General features: G+C 43.5%; 1 protein-coding gene across 3 annotated transcripts in view; it reads right to left on the reverse strand.

Moving 5' to 3' along the window:
- The window catches only part of WDR26 (WD repeat domain 26), a 38,330-nt gene that overhangs the window by 10,931 nt on the left and 13,577 nt on the right, over positions 1–13,822 (reverse strand). For all 3 annotated transcript variants that reach the window (XR_005529005.1, XM_039235885.1, XM_039235884.1), the window contains exons 6-10: positions 10,035–10,173; positions 5,535–5,675; positions 2,604–2,723; positions 753–898; positions 155–233 (exon numbers count right to left, since the gene is read on the reverse strand). Coding sequence is in view for 2 of the 3 variants with exons in the window: in XM_039235885.1 (XP_039091816.1) it covers positions 155–233; positions 753–898; positions 2,604–2,723; positions 5,535–5,675; positions 10,035–10,173 (625 nt within the window). In the remaining variant the exon portion in view is untranslated. The remainder of the gene's footprint in view (positions 1–154; positions 234–752; positions 899–2,603; positions 2,724–5,534; positions 5,676–10,034; positions 10,174–13,822) is intronic.

Below are 13,822 nucleotides of genomic sequence, written 5' to 3' on the forward strand. Positions count from 1 at the left end.
TAAAATGTAAGAATCTGTAAAAACAGCAGTACTGGAGAAAAAGAATTTGTAGAAATATTTGTTTACACACGCACACACACACGCAAGCACACACCAACAATAGCACTTAAAATCTGAACTACACTAACTCTTGTGAGAATGACAATAAGCTTACCTGAGTTGCTACATTTAACAAAGCTAACCGGCCGTTCTTGGAAATAGTAAAAGACATAATGGGGTGATCTTCTTGTACTCTGTAACCAGAAAACAATCTGTCAGAAGCAACGTACTGAGAATTAAGACATTCAAATTATCAAAATATAAAATGTTCTACTAGCTTAAAGACCACAGTTCTGCCTATAATCAGCACTACACACTGCATTTTAATCAAGGAAGAAAATCAGAGTTTCTGGTTACTAAGCACCACTGGCCCCACCAATCTAAACAATCAAACCATGGGGCGCCTGGGTGGCTCAGTTGGCTAAGCATCCATCCGACTTCGGCGCAGGTCATGATCTCACGGTTCGTGGGTTTGAGCCCCTCATCAGGCTCTGTGCTGACAGCTAGCTCAGAACCTGGAGCCTGTTTCAGATTCTGTCTCCCTCTCTCTCTGCCCCTCCCCACTTGTACTCTCTCAGAAATAAACAAACATTAAAAAATAAATAAATAGTCAAACCAAACCCACAACATAAACTTGTCTTCTATAATAGCAAGTCCCACCACATACTTCTATATAAATCAACAAATATTTAACAGACACAAAAAAGAGTTACATGTTCCTATCTGTAAGATCCTCGAAGTTGTACCCCCGGATTCGCTGGTGTGTATCTGATGCCAGAACCGTCTTGCCGTCGCTCAAGCACCAGAGGCATTGCACTCTGACCCCTTCCCAGGAGTCAAGGAGGTTACCATCTAAATCCTGCAGAGAAAACCACTATGAGCCCCAGTGCTAAACAGTGTGTGGAAAACAAAGAACAGAAAGAATCTCTTAGCAATATCTTTCTGCAGCAATGCTTTCCCCCCAATCTCAACTTAATTGTTCCACAGCTGGTTTAAGTCACCAAAATTTGAATATAGGTCAAATTTCATTACAATAAAACTGTTGGGGGTGGCGGAGGGGTGGGGGGGACGAGAACCTCTGTAAAATCTATCTTTCCTTTTATAACCAGCCAGATACAGTCAAACACAGTAAATACAAAGAAAGAAAGAATCCCGGAATTCCAAGTAAGGGCCTCACTACTATTGGAAAAGAATTCAAATGCTCCTTTAAAATACATTATGCTAGGGTCTGTCCTAACTACTCAGAAGCTGAGATCCGGAGATTACCCAAATTGTAATTTCAGAAATTACTGGAACTGTAGCTTTATGGAACCCAGAATGCACTACAGTGCTTTAAAAACTTATAACGTGCTCCAACCTGTAATGTGCTCTACAGACCAGAGCTCTCAGGATCATTATCTTGTTGAATGTTCAAAGGTCAGAGAGATACCCTGTTCCCATTCCCCAGGGGCGCAGCTACCAAGTCCCTGTTCTGAAGGGGTCAACACCGTAGGGACGGCACGGTCAGCAGAGACATGGTGGGCATCTTGCAGCCAGTGACTCAAGAACAAATGGCTTAAATGCTGTCGCGTACAGCATGGTGACTAACTTGCAGACTGCGAGTTGTCCTCATGACGACTTTGGTGGTAGTGGACAATTACTGCGGTTTATAATGTTCAATGCACACGAATATCAAATCATTATGTTGTATGCTTGAAGCTAATATAATGTTACATGTCAATTATACCTCCATGAAAACAAAGCAAACCTGAGTAAAGAAAAAATAAAACTAGTACATTAGCCCTCGGATAAAAACTCCATTTAAAATATGGGAAAATCACGTACAGATCAATACACTGTGTTGAGACAATTGGGGACAAAAGAGAACCGAGGGCTTATAAACACGGGCCACTGGCCAGCCTAACGAAGACCCTGCGGTCTGTAATGACCACATAATGGTCTTCGTGAAGCTCCATCTCCAGCTACACTGAACAACCTATAGGACTCATGATCTTGTTTAATCCTGGTCTTAAAACCACGTCTCAAGGGCCCCTGGTGCCAAGCCTCGAGCAGACAGGGTGACGACTTTGCACCCTGGGTGGAGTCGGCCTTGTCACAGGACCTGTCGCCTAGTACATCTGCTCGTCAGCCCACCAATCCAGGATGCACAGGGCAGATGCGAATCAAGATGCTTCAAATAAAGACTGGAAGGTTCTCTGGTAGCTCTCCTCACCACTTTTAGTCCTCAAATACTTAAGGCAATCTACTCATGAAACTCAGCGTATTTTTGATACAATAAACCTAAAACCTGGAAAGAAAATTAGTAAAATATTTTCAATTCTATACATCAGAAACTTGTTTATGAGAACAAACTGTTCGGTAAAATAATTTTCTGTTTTACTGAACTCGAAGTCCACAGTTCGTATAAGAAGGAACACAGCACGGTCAGTTCTGTACATGCTCGTTCAGAACGAAGGCAAAGCAGTTTTCACAGGATGCATCTTATAAAAGATAACAGGGCAAGTGGATTCTTTATTTAACCATGACGACAAGCAGAGGCGCAGAAAGGCGCGCGGAATACTCACACACTGATAGAACTGGCCGCGCTGGCCTCCAGTCACGAAGCGCTTTCCGTCTGGGTTCCAGGCCACACTTGTTAAACTGTCCTCGTGAGACTGGCTCATCTTTGTCCTCAGCTCTCCCGTCTACGGAGAAAGGAAATTGTGGGTAAGACCTTCAGCTAGTCTTCTAAAGGGAACGTGTAAGAAGCCAACCGTGACTGGGCTGTCGGTTAGTTTAGGCCTCCTAACTGGAGGGATGGACTATTTTAACCGGCCTCACAAAAAGCAAAAGAACAAAAACACCACAGCCTCAGGAGAAGCATTAAGAACGTGATGAAAACTCAACGCTGCAGGCCCGTCCCTTCTGAGTTCCCACCGCCCCTTACTCCACAGCTCTTTACAGATTTTCTTCTAAAACAGCCATTAATGCCATCAGCAATTCCTCAAGAACATGATTAACAGATCGAAAAACTGTGCCCTTGAACTAGGGGAGGGGTGCAGGCAGTTCTAAATTATGTTAAACTTTGTATTTGAGATGCTCAAAATGTAGTAGGGAAGATGGGAAGAGAGAAATGAAAACTATTTTCCTGATATCTAATTTTTTAAAATTTATTTTCAGAGAGAGAGAGTGAGAGAGCGAGAGAGCGCACAAATACATGTGTGCGTGAATCCCAAGTAGGATCCGAACTGCCAGCAGAGAGGCTGACATGGGGCTCAAATTTACAAACCGTGAGATCATGACCTGAGCTGAAATCAAGAGTCGTATACTTAACTGAGTCATCCAGGCACTCCAATATCTAATTTTATCTCAATTAAAAGTAACAGAAAAGAAGAACTTTTTACTGTTTAGCATAGCCATTTTAAAGTATTCCCGACTACGAACAACTATTTAGTGGTTGCAACACTGAAATGTCCTCCTCTTATTTTTCTAGGTTATTCAGCTTAGAAAGCAGACCCATACCATTTAATCTAGTCTTAATTCCATTTTGTTCATGGATTAGAAACAGGCTCTGAGAGAGATTAGCTGCCCTTGATGTAACAAAAAGTACATGGGCATAACTTTCCTGTGAGAAATGGATAATCAAAAGTAAAAAGAAAAAAGTGAAAACAAAATATATAATCAGGAAATGGGGCCAAGTAATAAAAGCACAGAGGACACAAAACTAGAAAACCAGAATCTCCCTTACGCTGGGGGGGGAAAAAATGTCCAGCACCATTAAAACCTTCCCCCACATTGTTAATTGCTCTCACCTACTTAGCTTTTTGGGTTGCTTGAGAGAAACAGAAGTTTAGAACCACAAGTACACACACAAATGCTAAATCCTCCACACTTCCTGTCACAAACACGCCAGCATGTGTTCCTGCAGGCAGAAATGGTCCTCTGTTACGCTCAGGACAGTGCACGTATGATTGGGAGACAGCTTAAAAATATAAAGGAATAATGTGAACATGGACTAAGTAACGGGTCCATCGAGTACTCCACAAGCACAGGTGAGCAAGAACAGCATGTAGTGGTCCAGTAACTCAGGACTGACTCAAAGACTAGGGTCCCAGTAAATTCCGAGTCTGCTGCTGCAGAGCGAGGACTACACACACCTTCTCTTTGAGGGGAGAGAGCTTTAATGGAAAAAAACCTACTTGGTCTTTTAGAGAAGATTCACTTCAGGCCTGTTTTACTGAGAGAAAGCTGCCTATCCTCCTGTGCCTTGCCACTCCCCGAAACGGATCACGCGTGCGCACACACACCACTTACACACTGGTTTGATAAAAATGGCAGAAGACACTTGCAGAGCAACTGGGTGTGTTTGATCATGAAATGAACGTTAGCTATTAGAGAATTGATTATAGTTAACGTTGTTGGATTACGACAATAGTACGTATTATATGGGAGAACGTCATTGTTGAGAAGATATGTGCTTAAGTATTTGGGGTAAAATAGTCCATATATAATTTCCTCCCTAATGTTTTGGATGTGGATGTCTGTGAGTGCGTATGCACGTCTACATGTGTATGCACACATGTGCCCACACAGGACACAGAGAACGTTAACCGCTGAATCCAGGGTGCTGGGCTCAGATCACCAATGTATCCCTCTACTTTTCTTCTTAATGTCAGAATGTTTTCCTTGAGAAAGCGGGGGAGCAGTAAGCGAGCAGTGACAGAGCCTCCCGGGGCGGCAGCAGAGCGAGAGAGTGGCGGGTCACCTGTGGTGCACACTTCCGCCGAGTCTGAGCTCTACTCTCTCAGTAAAAACCAACTCACTTCCAGGCCCCCAAACTCCCAATCCTACCCCATCAACTCACATTTTACACTCAAACCACAGCCTGGACGACGCCCTGACCTTGGGTCAGAAAAATGAAAGGAACAGAATCGGACCAGCCATCTTGCAGAAGGAAGTCAACAAAACACAGTCCTTAAATCGTAACTATGAGGTTTCCAGAACAGAGGACAAAATTAACAGAGGGAACTTAATGCTAATTTTTAAAAAAATGGGACCCTGGATAAAGGCCAAGTTTTCATTTAGAGAAGGTAACAGAGCCCTTATTAGTAAGAACTGAAACTTCACTGTTTCCCAGATTAGACAAGAACATCAAACACGGGCGAGGAGATGACAGCCTGGCCACCAGGGTGAGAAGTCTGGACCAGCACGGAGGCCGTCACCTGACTGGGCCGTCCCATGTACATCCAACTATGAACCCACAGGGTCTCCTCGGTGGCGGGGGGGATCCACAGTAAACAATCCCAAGTCCAACATCCTTCCTTTTTTTCCAAACTCTATCATGGCTCAGCATGATATTTATGTTTACACAGTTGGACACCTGGGTTCCATTCGATGGATTCTCTTTGCTAAGGGGGCCCAACCGCTCTGCTCCACGGGGGGTCAGGCTAAAAGGAGCTTGTGTGTGTGCAGGACGTTTGTCTGTAGGGGCGGCCGCAGGCATGGAGCGCGCTCACCTGCACACTCCAGAGCCAGAGCTCAGAGCAGTCATCTGGGCCACACGCAACAAGGTAGTTGTCATCCGGACTCCACGCTATGTAAGAAACGCCATACGCGTGTCCTTCTAACGTCTTAAGCAGTTTTAGCAGATGTGTGTCCTAAGAGGGAAAAAGACCACTCGGTTAGAGTCCCCAGGGTCCACATCCTACTTCAATGAGCTGTGAGGGTATACTCTGAGAACACAATTCACTCTGAGGAGGTTTTCAGATTTCACCAATCTCCCCCCAACTGAAGCCCGAATAGCTTGCTTCATACACTCGTCCACAGAGCAACATCCAATAAGCATCCACCATGTACCAGACCCTGTGTGCTAGAGGCCAACATAAGCACGCAGGCCATTCCTGTGGACGCTCTCGGGGACACAGAGCAAGCGTGGTCACAGGTACGTTTCCGTTTTTGAAAACTGCTTTCTCGAGACAGAACTTACGTAGCATAAAATTCACCGTCGAAGTATACGACCTAGAGCATTTAGAACGTTCCATCACCTCACAAAGAAACCCCATATGCACTGGCAGCTACTGCCCCCGCCTGCCTCCCCGCAGCCCCTGGCAGCCACTCCGGTCTCTCCAGACCTGCCTAGCCTGGATGTTCCATACGAGTGGAACCATCCAATACGGGTCCTCTGCGATCGGCTTCTTTCACTCCACGTGGTGTTTCCAGAGTTCATCTGCCTTGTAGCCGGGGTCAGTATTCTGTTCCTTTTCCCTGATGACTACTCCATCTGGTAGATATGTCCTACCCTGTGTATCCACTCATCAGCTGACCAACACGGGGACCGTTTCCATGTTTTCAGCTACTATATCTAATGCCGCTATGACTGTGGACGAGTCTCCTCTGGGTTCGCGCACACGAGTGGAGCTGCCACCTTTCTGTGTGACACTGAGGAGCGGCCACACTGTCTTCTGAGCGTGCCCCCGGCAGAGCTGCTGCGGCAGGGTAGGCCAAGCACGCCTGGCATCACCCTCGTCAGTCTCCAAGAGGAGCCCCTCCCCCCCAACAATACAGGGAAGGAGGCTAAGTCTGTGACTGTGGGAGGCCTGCCCCTGCCTGGGACCCACGTGGGCCATGCAGGAGGGACTGCACTGTGAGAGGGGAGGTGGTGAGTGACAGGGCCGAAGAGCAAACACCTTCGCTTTGGGCTAAGGGAGAGAGGAGAGCCACTGACGAGTTTTAAGCTGGGGACACTGTGACGTAACATCTGGCTCTAGGAGGAAATGGAAGATGAGTCAGAACAAACAGATGCAGGATACAGACACCCGTAAAGAGTAGACACAACAGCCTTTAACAGTTAAAACAAGACATGCCGTCCAAGACGAACACAGTTCGGACTGCAAGAGGTCACACACGACAGAATGAGACAACCTGTACATTTGTGTTGTGTGGACAGGAACAGAGGGAGAAGACAGCTAGGAGTTCAGTTTTAGGCTTTGGTCAAAGATTGAGACTAGTATCAAGCCTGCAGGATTCCAATGGTGAGGACCCAGAAGTAGTAAGGGATAGGTTTGATAAACTGCTTTGATAAAAATAGGTTGGGAGATTTTTTCCAGAAATGTCACTGACAAATAGATGTGTTTAATGTACTTTGTTTCTTCACTGGACCCTAAGTTTATCATTTTTTTCAATCACCTTGTCTAAACCACCATCACTGGACAAAACTAACTAGTTAACACTATGACTACTTGTGATTCTTCTCTGGCTAACATAACAGGCCCCGGTATCCGTACAAGAGTGGAGGATCACCAGAATAATTTAACAGGCAAGTCGAGGCTTTTGGAGTGGCTCAAGATCTTCCAGCAAGAATCTCTCATTCACAGTGGTCCTCTGGATCTACCCAAAGATTCACTTCTAAACTGATGACAAACTAGAGGTATGTAACTGAAAAGCTAATTGTTTCATGCACATTAATTAATCCTGGAAAAAAAAAAAAAGCAAAACATCAATGGGAATATTAATACTAGGTCTTTACAAGCACAGTGTCTCTATACTAACCTATTCCAAGTGGAAATACCATGTTCATGGATGCTTAGAGTATGGGTGGCGAAATAGTAAAATGTTTTTTGGGGAGAAAAGTTCAGAAAACTTGTTAAAAGAAATTAGGCACTGGAATCACACCAACTAAAATCTCAAAGGTCCCTATGTATTCTTTTTTCTGTTAAAACACACAACACACACAGACACGTAATACATACTCAAGAGGATCACCAACTTTCTTACGAGTTTTTGAGCTTTCTTACCTGACATAACAAAATACCATCACACTAAACTCTAAAACCCATGGCCTCTCAAACTGGAACAAGAACATTAATTCTGCACATCCCAAGCTAACCTGGCCACAATAGCCTTCACGTGGAGCTCCTGTTCTGGCAATAGCACCCTGGGTGACATCAGCATAAAGGCCCAAAGTCCCCCGCAAAGAGTACAAGACCTCCTTGCCTGGCTGCCCCATCTGTCATGGCCTCATCTCCTAGTCTGCAACGCAGCCTCTCCCCGGCCAGCCATGTCCTCCTGGACCCAAGGGCCAGTAGGAACTAGTTCATCTGAGTAACCATTTACTCCTTCTTCTCAGACTTACTCGTCTTACTCTGCCTTGCTTTCCAGCTCCAGTGGGGCTTCTTCTTTGAGCCCCTGTAGCACCCAGTACAGAACAAGGATACTGTATGATCATGAGCTTGCGATAAGGCCTCACATACAGCACGTGCTCAGCAAATATGTGCCAAACAGAGGGGACCGTTACATGCTGTTGCCAAAGGAAAACATTAATAAAGCACAGTCTGATACAATTTCTTTTCAGACATCTTGCAAATAATTGCTGAAATGCAACTCCTTAGAACAGCACTCAAAGGCCAAGATTAGATCCCACACTATTTTACTAGTCTCATTTCCCACTCTTTGCCTTCCTCACTCTATATTTGAAGGTAAGGGTGGGAGAGGTTAAGGTCCCTCTCTCCCCAAAATGCCCCTTCCTGTCTCTCCGTGTTGTGCATATTAAGGTCAGACTAGGCGCGCTCACCTGTGCAGAAGGCCTGCACTTTCATGACACTTTATACATACTGCATGAAACTTCCTTCTGTTCACAGAGATTCACCTGCAGTCTGCCAGGAGTTGTTTAGGGATAGAAACAGGGGTCCCTGAACTTGAATGGGACAAGTGCACATCTTTATTTTCACTAACCATAGGCTAAAATTCAGTATCTCCTTCAATCTTGAATGAAGGCAATTAACAAGGTGGTATTAGGTGATACCTGAGGGACATTCATATACTTACATATCAGGTAGTATAAGGGGACGGTAAACAGAAACCTCAAGTATTCTCACGTCATGTTACTTGTTGTGGTGATCCTGAAATATTTATGCTCATCACTACTTTAAAACCTGGTATTTATTAGATCTCTTGCTAGAATTTGTTGTTTAATGTGTTAATAAAAAAAGCATATGATTACACTGTATCTGTTTTTATACTATTTTGACAACTATATTTCAACATACTTGGGCTTCCTATATGTTCTGGTCTATGCATTTAAAAATGTTATTTGGGGGATGGGGGGGCCCCTAGTCATCAGACCACCACAGCAGTACATGGTACAAAAAAAAGAATGCCTGCTTTATGGCAAAGAGTAGATCATATTTACCTTTCATCACAACCCCGAGATCAAGAGGCATGTGCTATGGACTGAGTCCAGTCAGGTGCCCTTGATTGTTTTTTTAAACAATATTTTTTTAAATGTTTTAAATGTTTTTTAAAAATATTTCCTTCTAGAGGCGCCTGGGTGGCCCAGTCAGTTAAGCATTCAATTCTGGATTTCAGTTCCGGTCCTGATCTCAAGGTTGTTGAGTTCAAGCCCCGTGTCAGACTCTGTACTGACAGCGCAGAGCCTGCTTGGGATTCTCTCTCTCTCTCTCTCTCTCTCTCTCTCTCTCTCTCACTCTCTCTCTCTCTCTCTGCCCCTCCCTGACTTGTGCTCTTTCTCTATCAAAAATAATTAAACTTAAAGAAAAAAAGATTCAGAAGGCAAAATGGCAATGAGTCTTCCCTAACTTGTGACACAAGGACATTGTACTAATCCAGAAATCAAGTGTTAACAAACTGGCAAGGGGCACTGAGAGCAGTGGGTCTGGAACAAAACTGTTCCTGGATCAGAGTCTAAACTCTGCCACTTGCGAGCTCCGAGAGCCTGGGCATTTAACTTCTACCTTGGTTTCCTCATCTGAAAACAGGAGGTGTGAGTAGAGGATGAAGCCAGATCACACGTGCAGACTCAGGGCCGGCACGTAATCTGCATGAAATGTTGGTGTACGCGTATCATCTAGACAACACAGCAAGAGGAAAGACATCACAACAAAAATGATGGGAAAATGCTCTTAGAAGAACCCATTTACATATGTACACTTTACAAACAGGTAGCCTAAGCACACCCGCGGTGCGGCATGTGCTGGATACACCCGTGGTGCAGTACGTACCGGGTCAACTTGCCATATGATAACTGTTGTGTCCTTTGATCCTGTTGCTAGTTTCGTGCCATCATTAGAGAATTTACAGAACCACACTTCATTACAATGCTCCGTAAGGATCTGCTGAGTATAACACGGGAACTGCCTCCTAAAACAGAGAAGCCCACAAGTAATTGTTCATTGGAAACAGAGTAGAGTAATAATGACGAAAAAGGTGAAAAAGTGACAGAACTGTGTGGAGATCAAAAACTTCACAAATGAGATATCAGCTCCCTTATAAACCTGGAGAATCAAGCTTCCCTGGTACGTTGAAGATTATAGTATCAGCTAAGGCCTCTCAGGGGAAATCAGTAATCCAAAGTCTGCTTCAATGTACAAGTTTTCTTTTTACCCCTGTTCCCAAGATTAAAAAAGAGTAAAAGTATGTATCCATCAGAAAATTTTTGGTCTGATTAATTCAATTCATATGAATAAACATTAACAATTAGGTGTTCAAGTTCGTGTGAGCGGGCCAGCTTCAGGAAGGATGTACGCTGACAAACAGAAGGGTGACAGACATCAGGCAAGTGTGGGTCATAAGCTGTCATGTCTGGCAGGTCCCGACCTCCTCTAAGCCTCCTCCATTCCCTCATCTATAAAATGGGATTCATCTATACCTAACAGGGTCTGCCAAGGATGAGAAAAACATCTAAAGTTCCTGGAAAGCAACAGATACTCACGAGTGATCACTAATACCCTCTGGGGGGGNCCTAACAGGGTCTGCCAAGGATGAGAAAAACATCTAAAGTTCCTGGAAAGCAACAGATACTCACGAGTGATCACTAATACCCTCTGGGGGGGGGGGGGGAGCAGAAAAGTGCCGCATCCGGGAGGGGCCACAACGGTCAGCCACTTATCAGGTAGCTTCCCAGGAAGTAGGAAACTCCTTTCATCCAAGTCTCAGTTTTTCCAACCATAAACTAGAGAGAAGGGGACCCACCTCCTGAAATTCCTTATGCAAGGGTGGAGTCCAAGAACGAGGCCCTGAAGGCAGAGAACGGAGACAGTGCCTGATGCTTGGCTGGCACCTCGGAGGTGGCAGTGCCCGTTCTAGACCAGGGGCAGAGACTTCTACAATCACCAATGTAAAGAGGAGGAAGTCATCACAAGAATGACTGTTCTCAGCACCTTTTATACCATTTTTAAACTCACTTGAAAAAAACCCATCCAACTGTTTTCCAACTCCCGCAGCAGCACACTGGACAGCTTCCTGAGCTAACCTGGCAAGTTTCCGGACCCGGACCACCCAGCCTGAGCCCGGCCACAGGGGGGGATCTCCTGGCCACATGACATGTAGTTGATACAACTGAGGAACTTGAGTTTTATTTATTTATAAAATTTTTTTACTGTTTATTTTTTGAGAGACAGAGAGACAGCCCGAGTGGGGGAAGGGCAGAGAAAGAGACAGACACAGAATCCAAAGCAGGCTCCAAGCTCTGAGGAGATGTCAGCACAGAGCCAATGCAGGGCTTGAACCCACAAACTGTGAGATTATGACCTGAGCTGAAGTCGGACGCTTAACTGACTAAGCCATCCAGGCGCCCCAAGAACTTGAGTTTTAAATTTAATTTTAGTTTCTTTATGTTTAAATTTAAGTGGTCACATATAAATTAGTGGCTACTTTTGGAAGAGCACGGCCCTGTAACAGTCTCTGTAAGATTATAAAAAAATTATTTAAACATCATTAGATAAACTGTTCTCTTCTTAACTGAAGTACACTTGTACTACAGTAAACGAGTTTCAGGTGTGCAGCAGTGACTCAACCATTAAGTACCACAAACGCTTATCACAATAGGTGAATTATACCATTGAGTAGGATACCTGTACTGTACTTTTCATCCCTATGACTTGATGAACTTCTAAGTCTGTTTTGAAAAATGATCTTCCTTATGTTTTACTCAATGTATAATCTAAAAATAGATTTCTATCAATTCACCGGCCTAATATGTAATATATATTTAAAACCAAATTAACATTCTTTATCTGCACACAATGACCATCTACTTTAGCACTTGATATGCAGGGGGCTTTAAACTTTCAGATTGTCTGTAAGTTGCTTTAATAGTAAACTGTTATTCTATATCTAAAACATAATCGATACCAGCTGACATTTATTAGGCACTTTCTGGATGCCCAGCACTATGCTGAGCACTTTACATGTAGTACTGCTAATTCTAAGACTACCTTGCAAGGCAAGTAAATATCTCCATCTTCACAAGGCTCAGAGGACAAATAATAAGTACCACAGACTGGTAACTGAATTAGGATTTAAACCTATGGTTGATTCTCCAAGACCAGTTTTCTTTCAATTATCATTTAAGTTGTATTTTTTTTTTTTTTATGTTTTTATTTATTTCTAGGAGAGAGAGAGACAGCGTGAGCAGGGGAGGGTCAGAGAGAGAGGGAGTCACAGACTGAAACAGGCTCTAGGCTCTGAGCTGGCAGCCAGCACAGAGCCCGATGCGGGGCTCGAACCCACGAACCGCGAGATCATGACCTAAGCGAAAGTCGGACGCTTAACCGCCTAAGCCACCCAGGCGCCCCTTAAGTTGTATTTTTAAAGACACCACTGAATAAAATTCCAGTCAAGTAAGTACTTTCAATATCAACAGTATTTCCTCTCCTTTCTGGGTAGTAATCAATAGTGAGATCTTTTACTCAGTGAGAAACACTTATATTTAGGTATAAAATATACAATAATTCAAATGGGTAAGACTGATCCCATTATCAATGAAATGACAAATCTAAAAACAGCAATAAAATGTTCTTGAGAAAGGACCAATTCATAATCAGAATTTAGGGCACAAATCATCCAGTCTACCAACAGTCATAAAAGTAGTATTTAAATTGGCATTTTTATTATTAAATAATTTTTGAAAAACAGCCCTCAGGTTAATAAAAGCCTAATTTTAGATGTATACAAGTCAAAGTTGAGGACTTTGTTTTCAAGTAAATTTAAGATGATGGGGTGCATGGTAGGTAGGTGGCTCAGTTAAGCGTCCGACTTTAGCTCAGGTCATGATCTTGCTGTCTGTGAGTTCAAGCCCCATGTCAGGCTCTGTGCTGACAGCTCAGAGCCTGGAGCCTGCTTTGGATTCTGTGACTCCCTTCCTTTCTGCCCCTCCCCCGCTCATGCTCTAAAAAAAATGAATGTTAAAAATTTTTTTTTCTAATTTAAGATGGTGTTAAAAATAGCACCTCCCCCCAAAAATTTAATAGGATAGCATTTTAATCAAACTGAACCTTCACATTTTAAGTTTCTATAAATATTTCATAATTATCTTTTACTAAAAAATTAATACTTATAAAGTTTCCTATAGAAACATCCTTCCACTGGATGCTGGTGAAAAACCTACCAATTTAACCAAAAATATGCACTCACTGTTACAAATACAAATAACATAGGATCTAAAGAAAACTCCTTGGTGCTGATGAGGATTTCTAAAAGTTCCTGTTCACTTATTCATGATCAATTCTCTACCCTCCAGAGAGAAGAGAGAAAAGCTGGTATTTAGGCTTCAATGCTAAGATTTAACTTATGAGTTACAGTTTTCTAGTTTCAATGCTAATCTAATTTCCACAAGGGAATATGGCAAGTAATAAAAAACAGAAAATTTTCTTTTGAAGACCTCTAGGTAAAAGGGGAATACTAGGTATTAAATCAAATTCAGGTTCTCCTCTCCTAGTCTGGCAACAAAGGAACAGCTCTCTGTAAAGACGTGTAGCCCAATTTTATGTATGACACGCCCCGCTTTGGT

Source organism: Hyaena hyaena, unplaced genomic scaffold (assembly GCF_003009895.1).
Source record: "Hyaena hyaena isolate Hyena2069 unplaced genomic scaffold, ASM300989v1 scaffold_103, whole genome shotgun sequence".
Classification (NCBI taxonomy): Eukaryota; Metazoa; Chordata; class Mammalia; order Carnivora; family Hyaenidae; genus Hyaena; species Hyaena hyaena.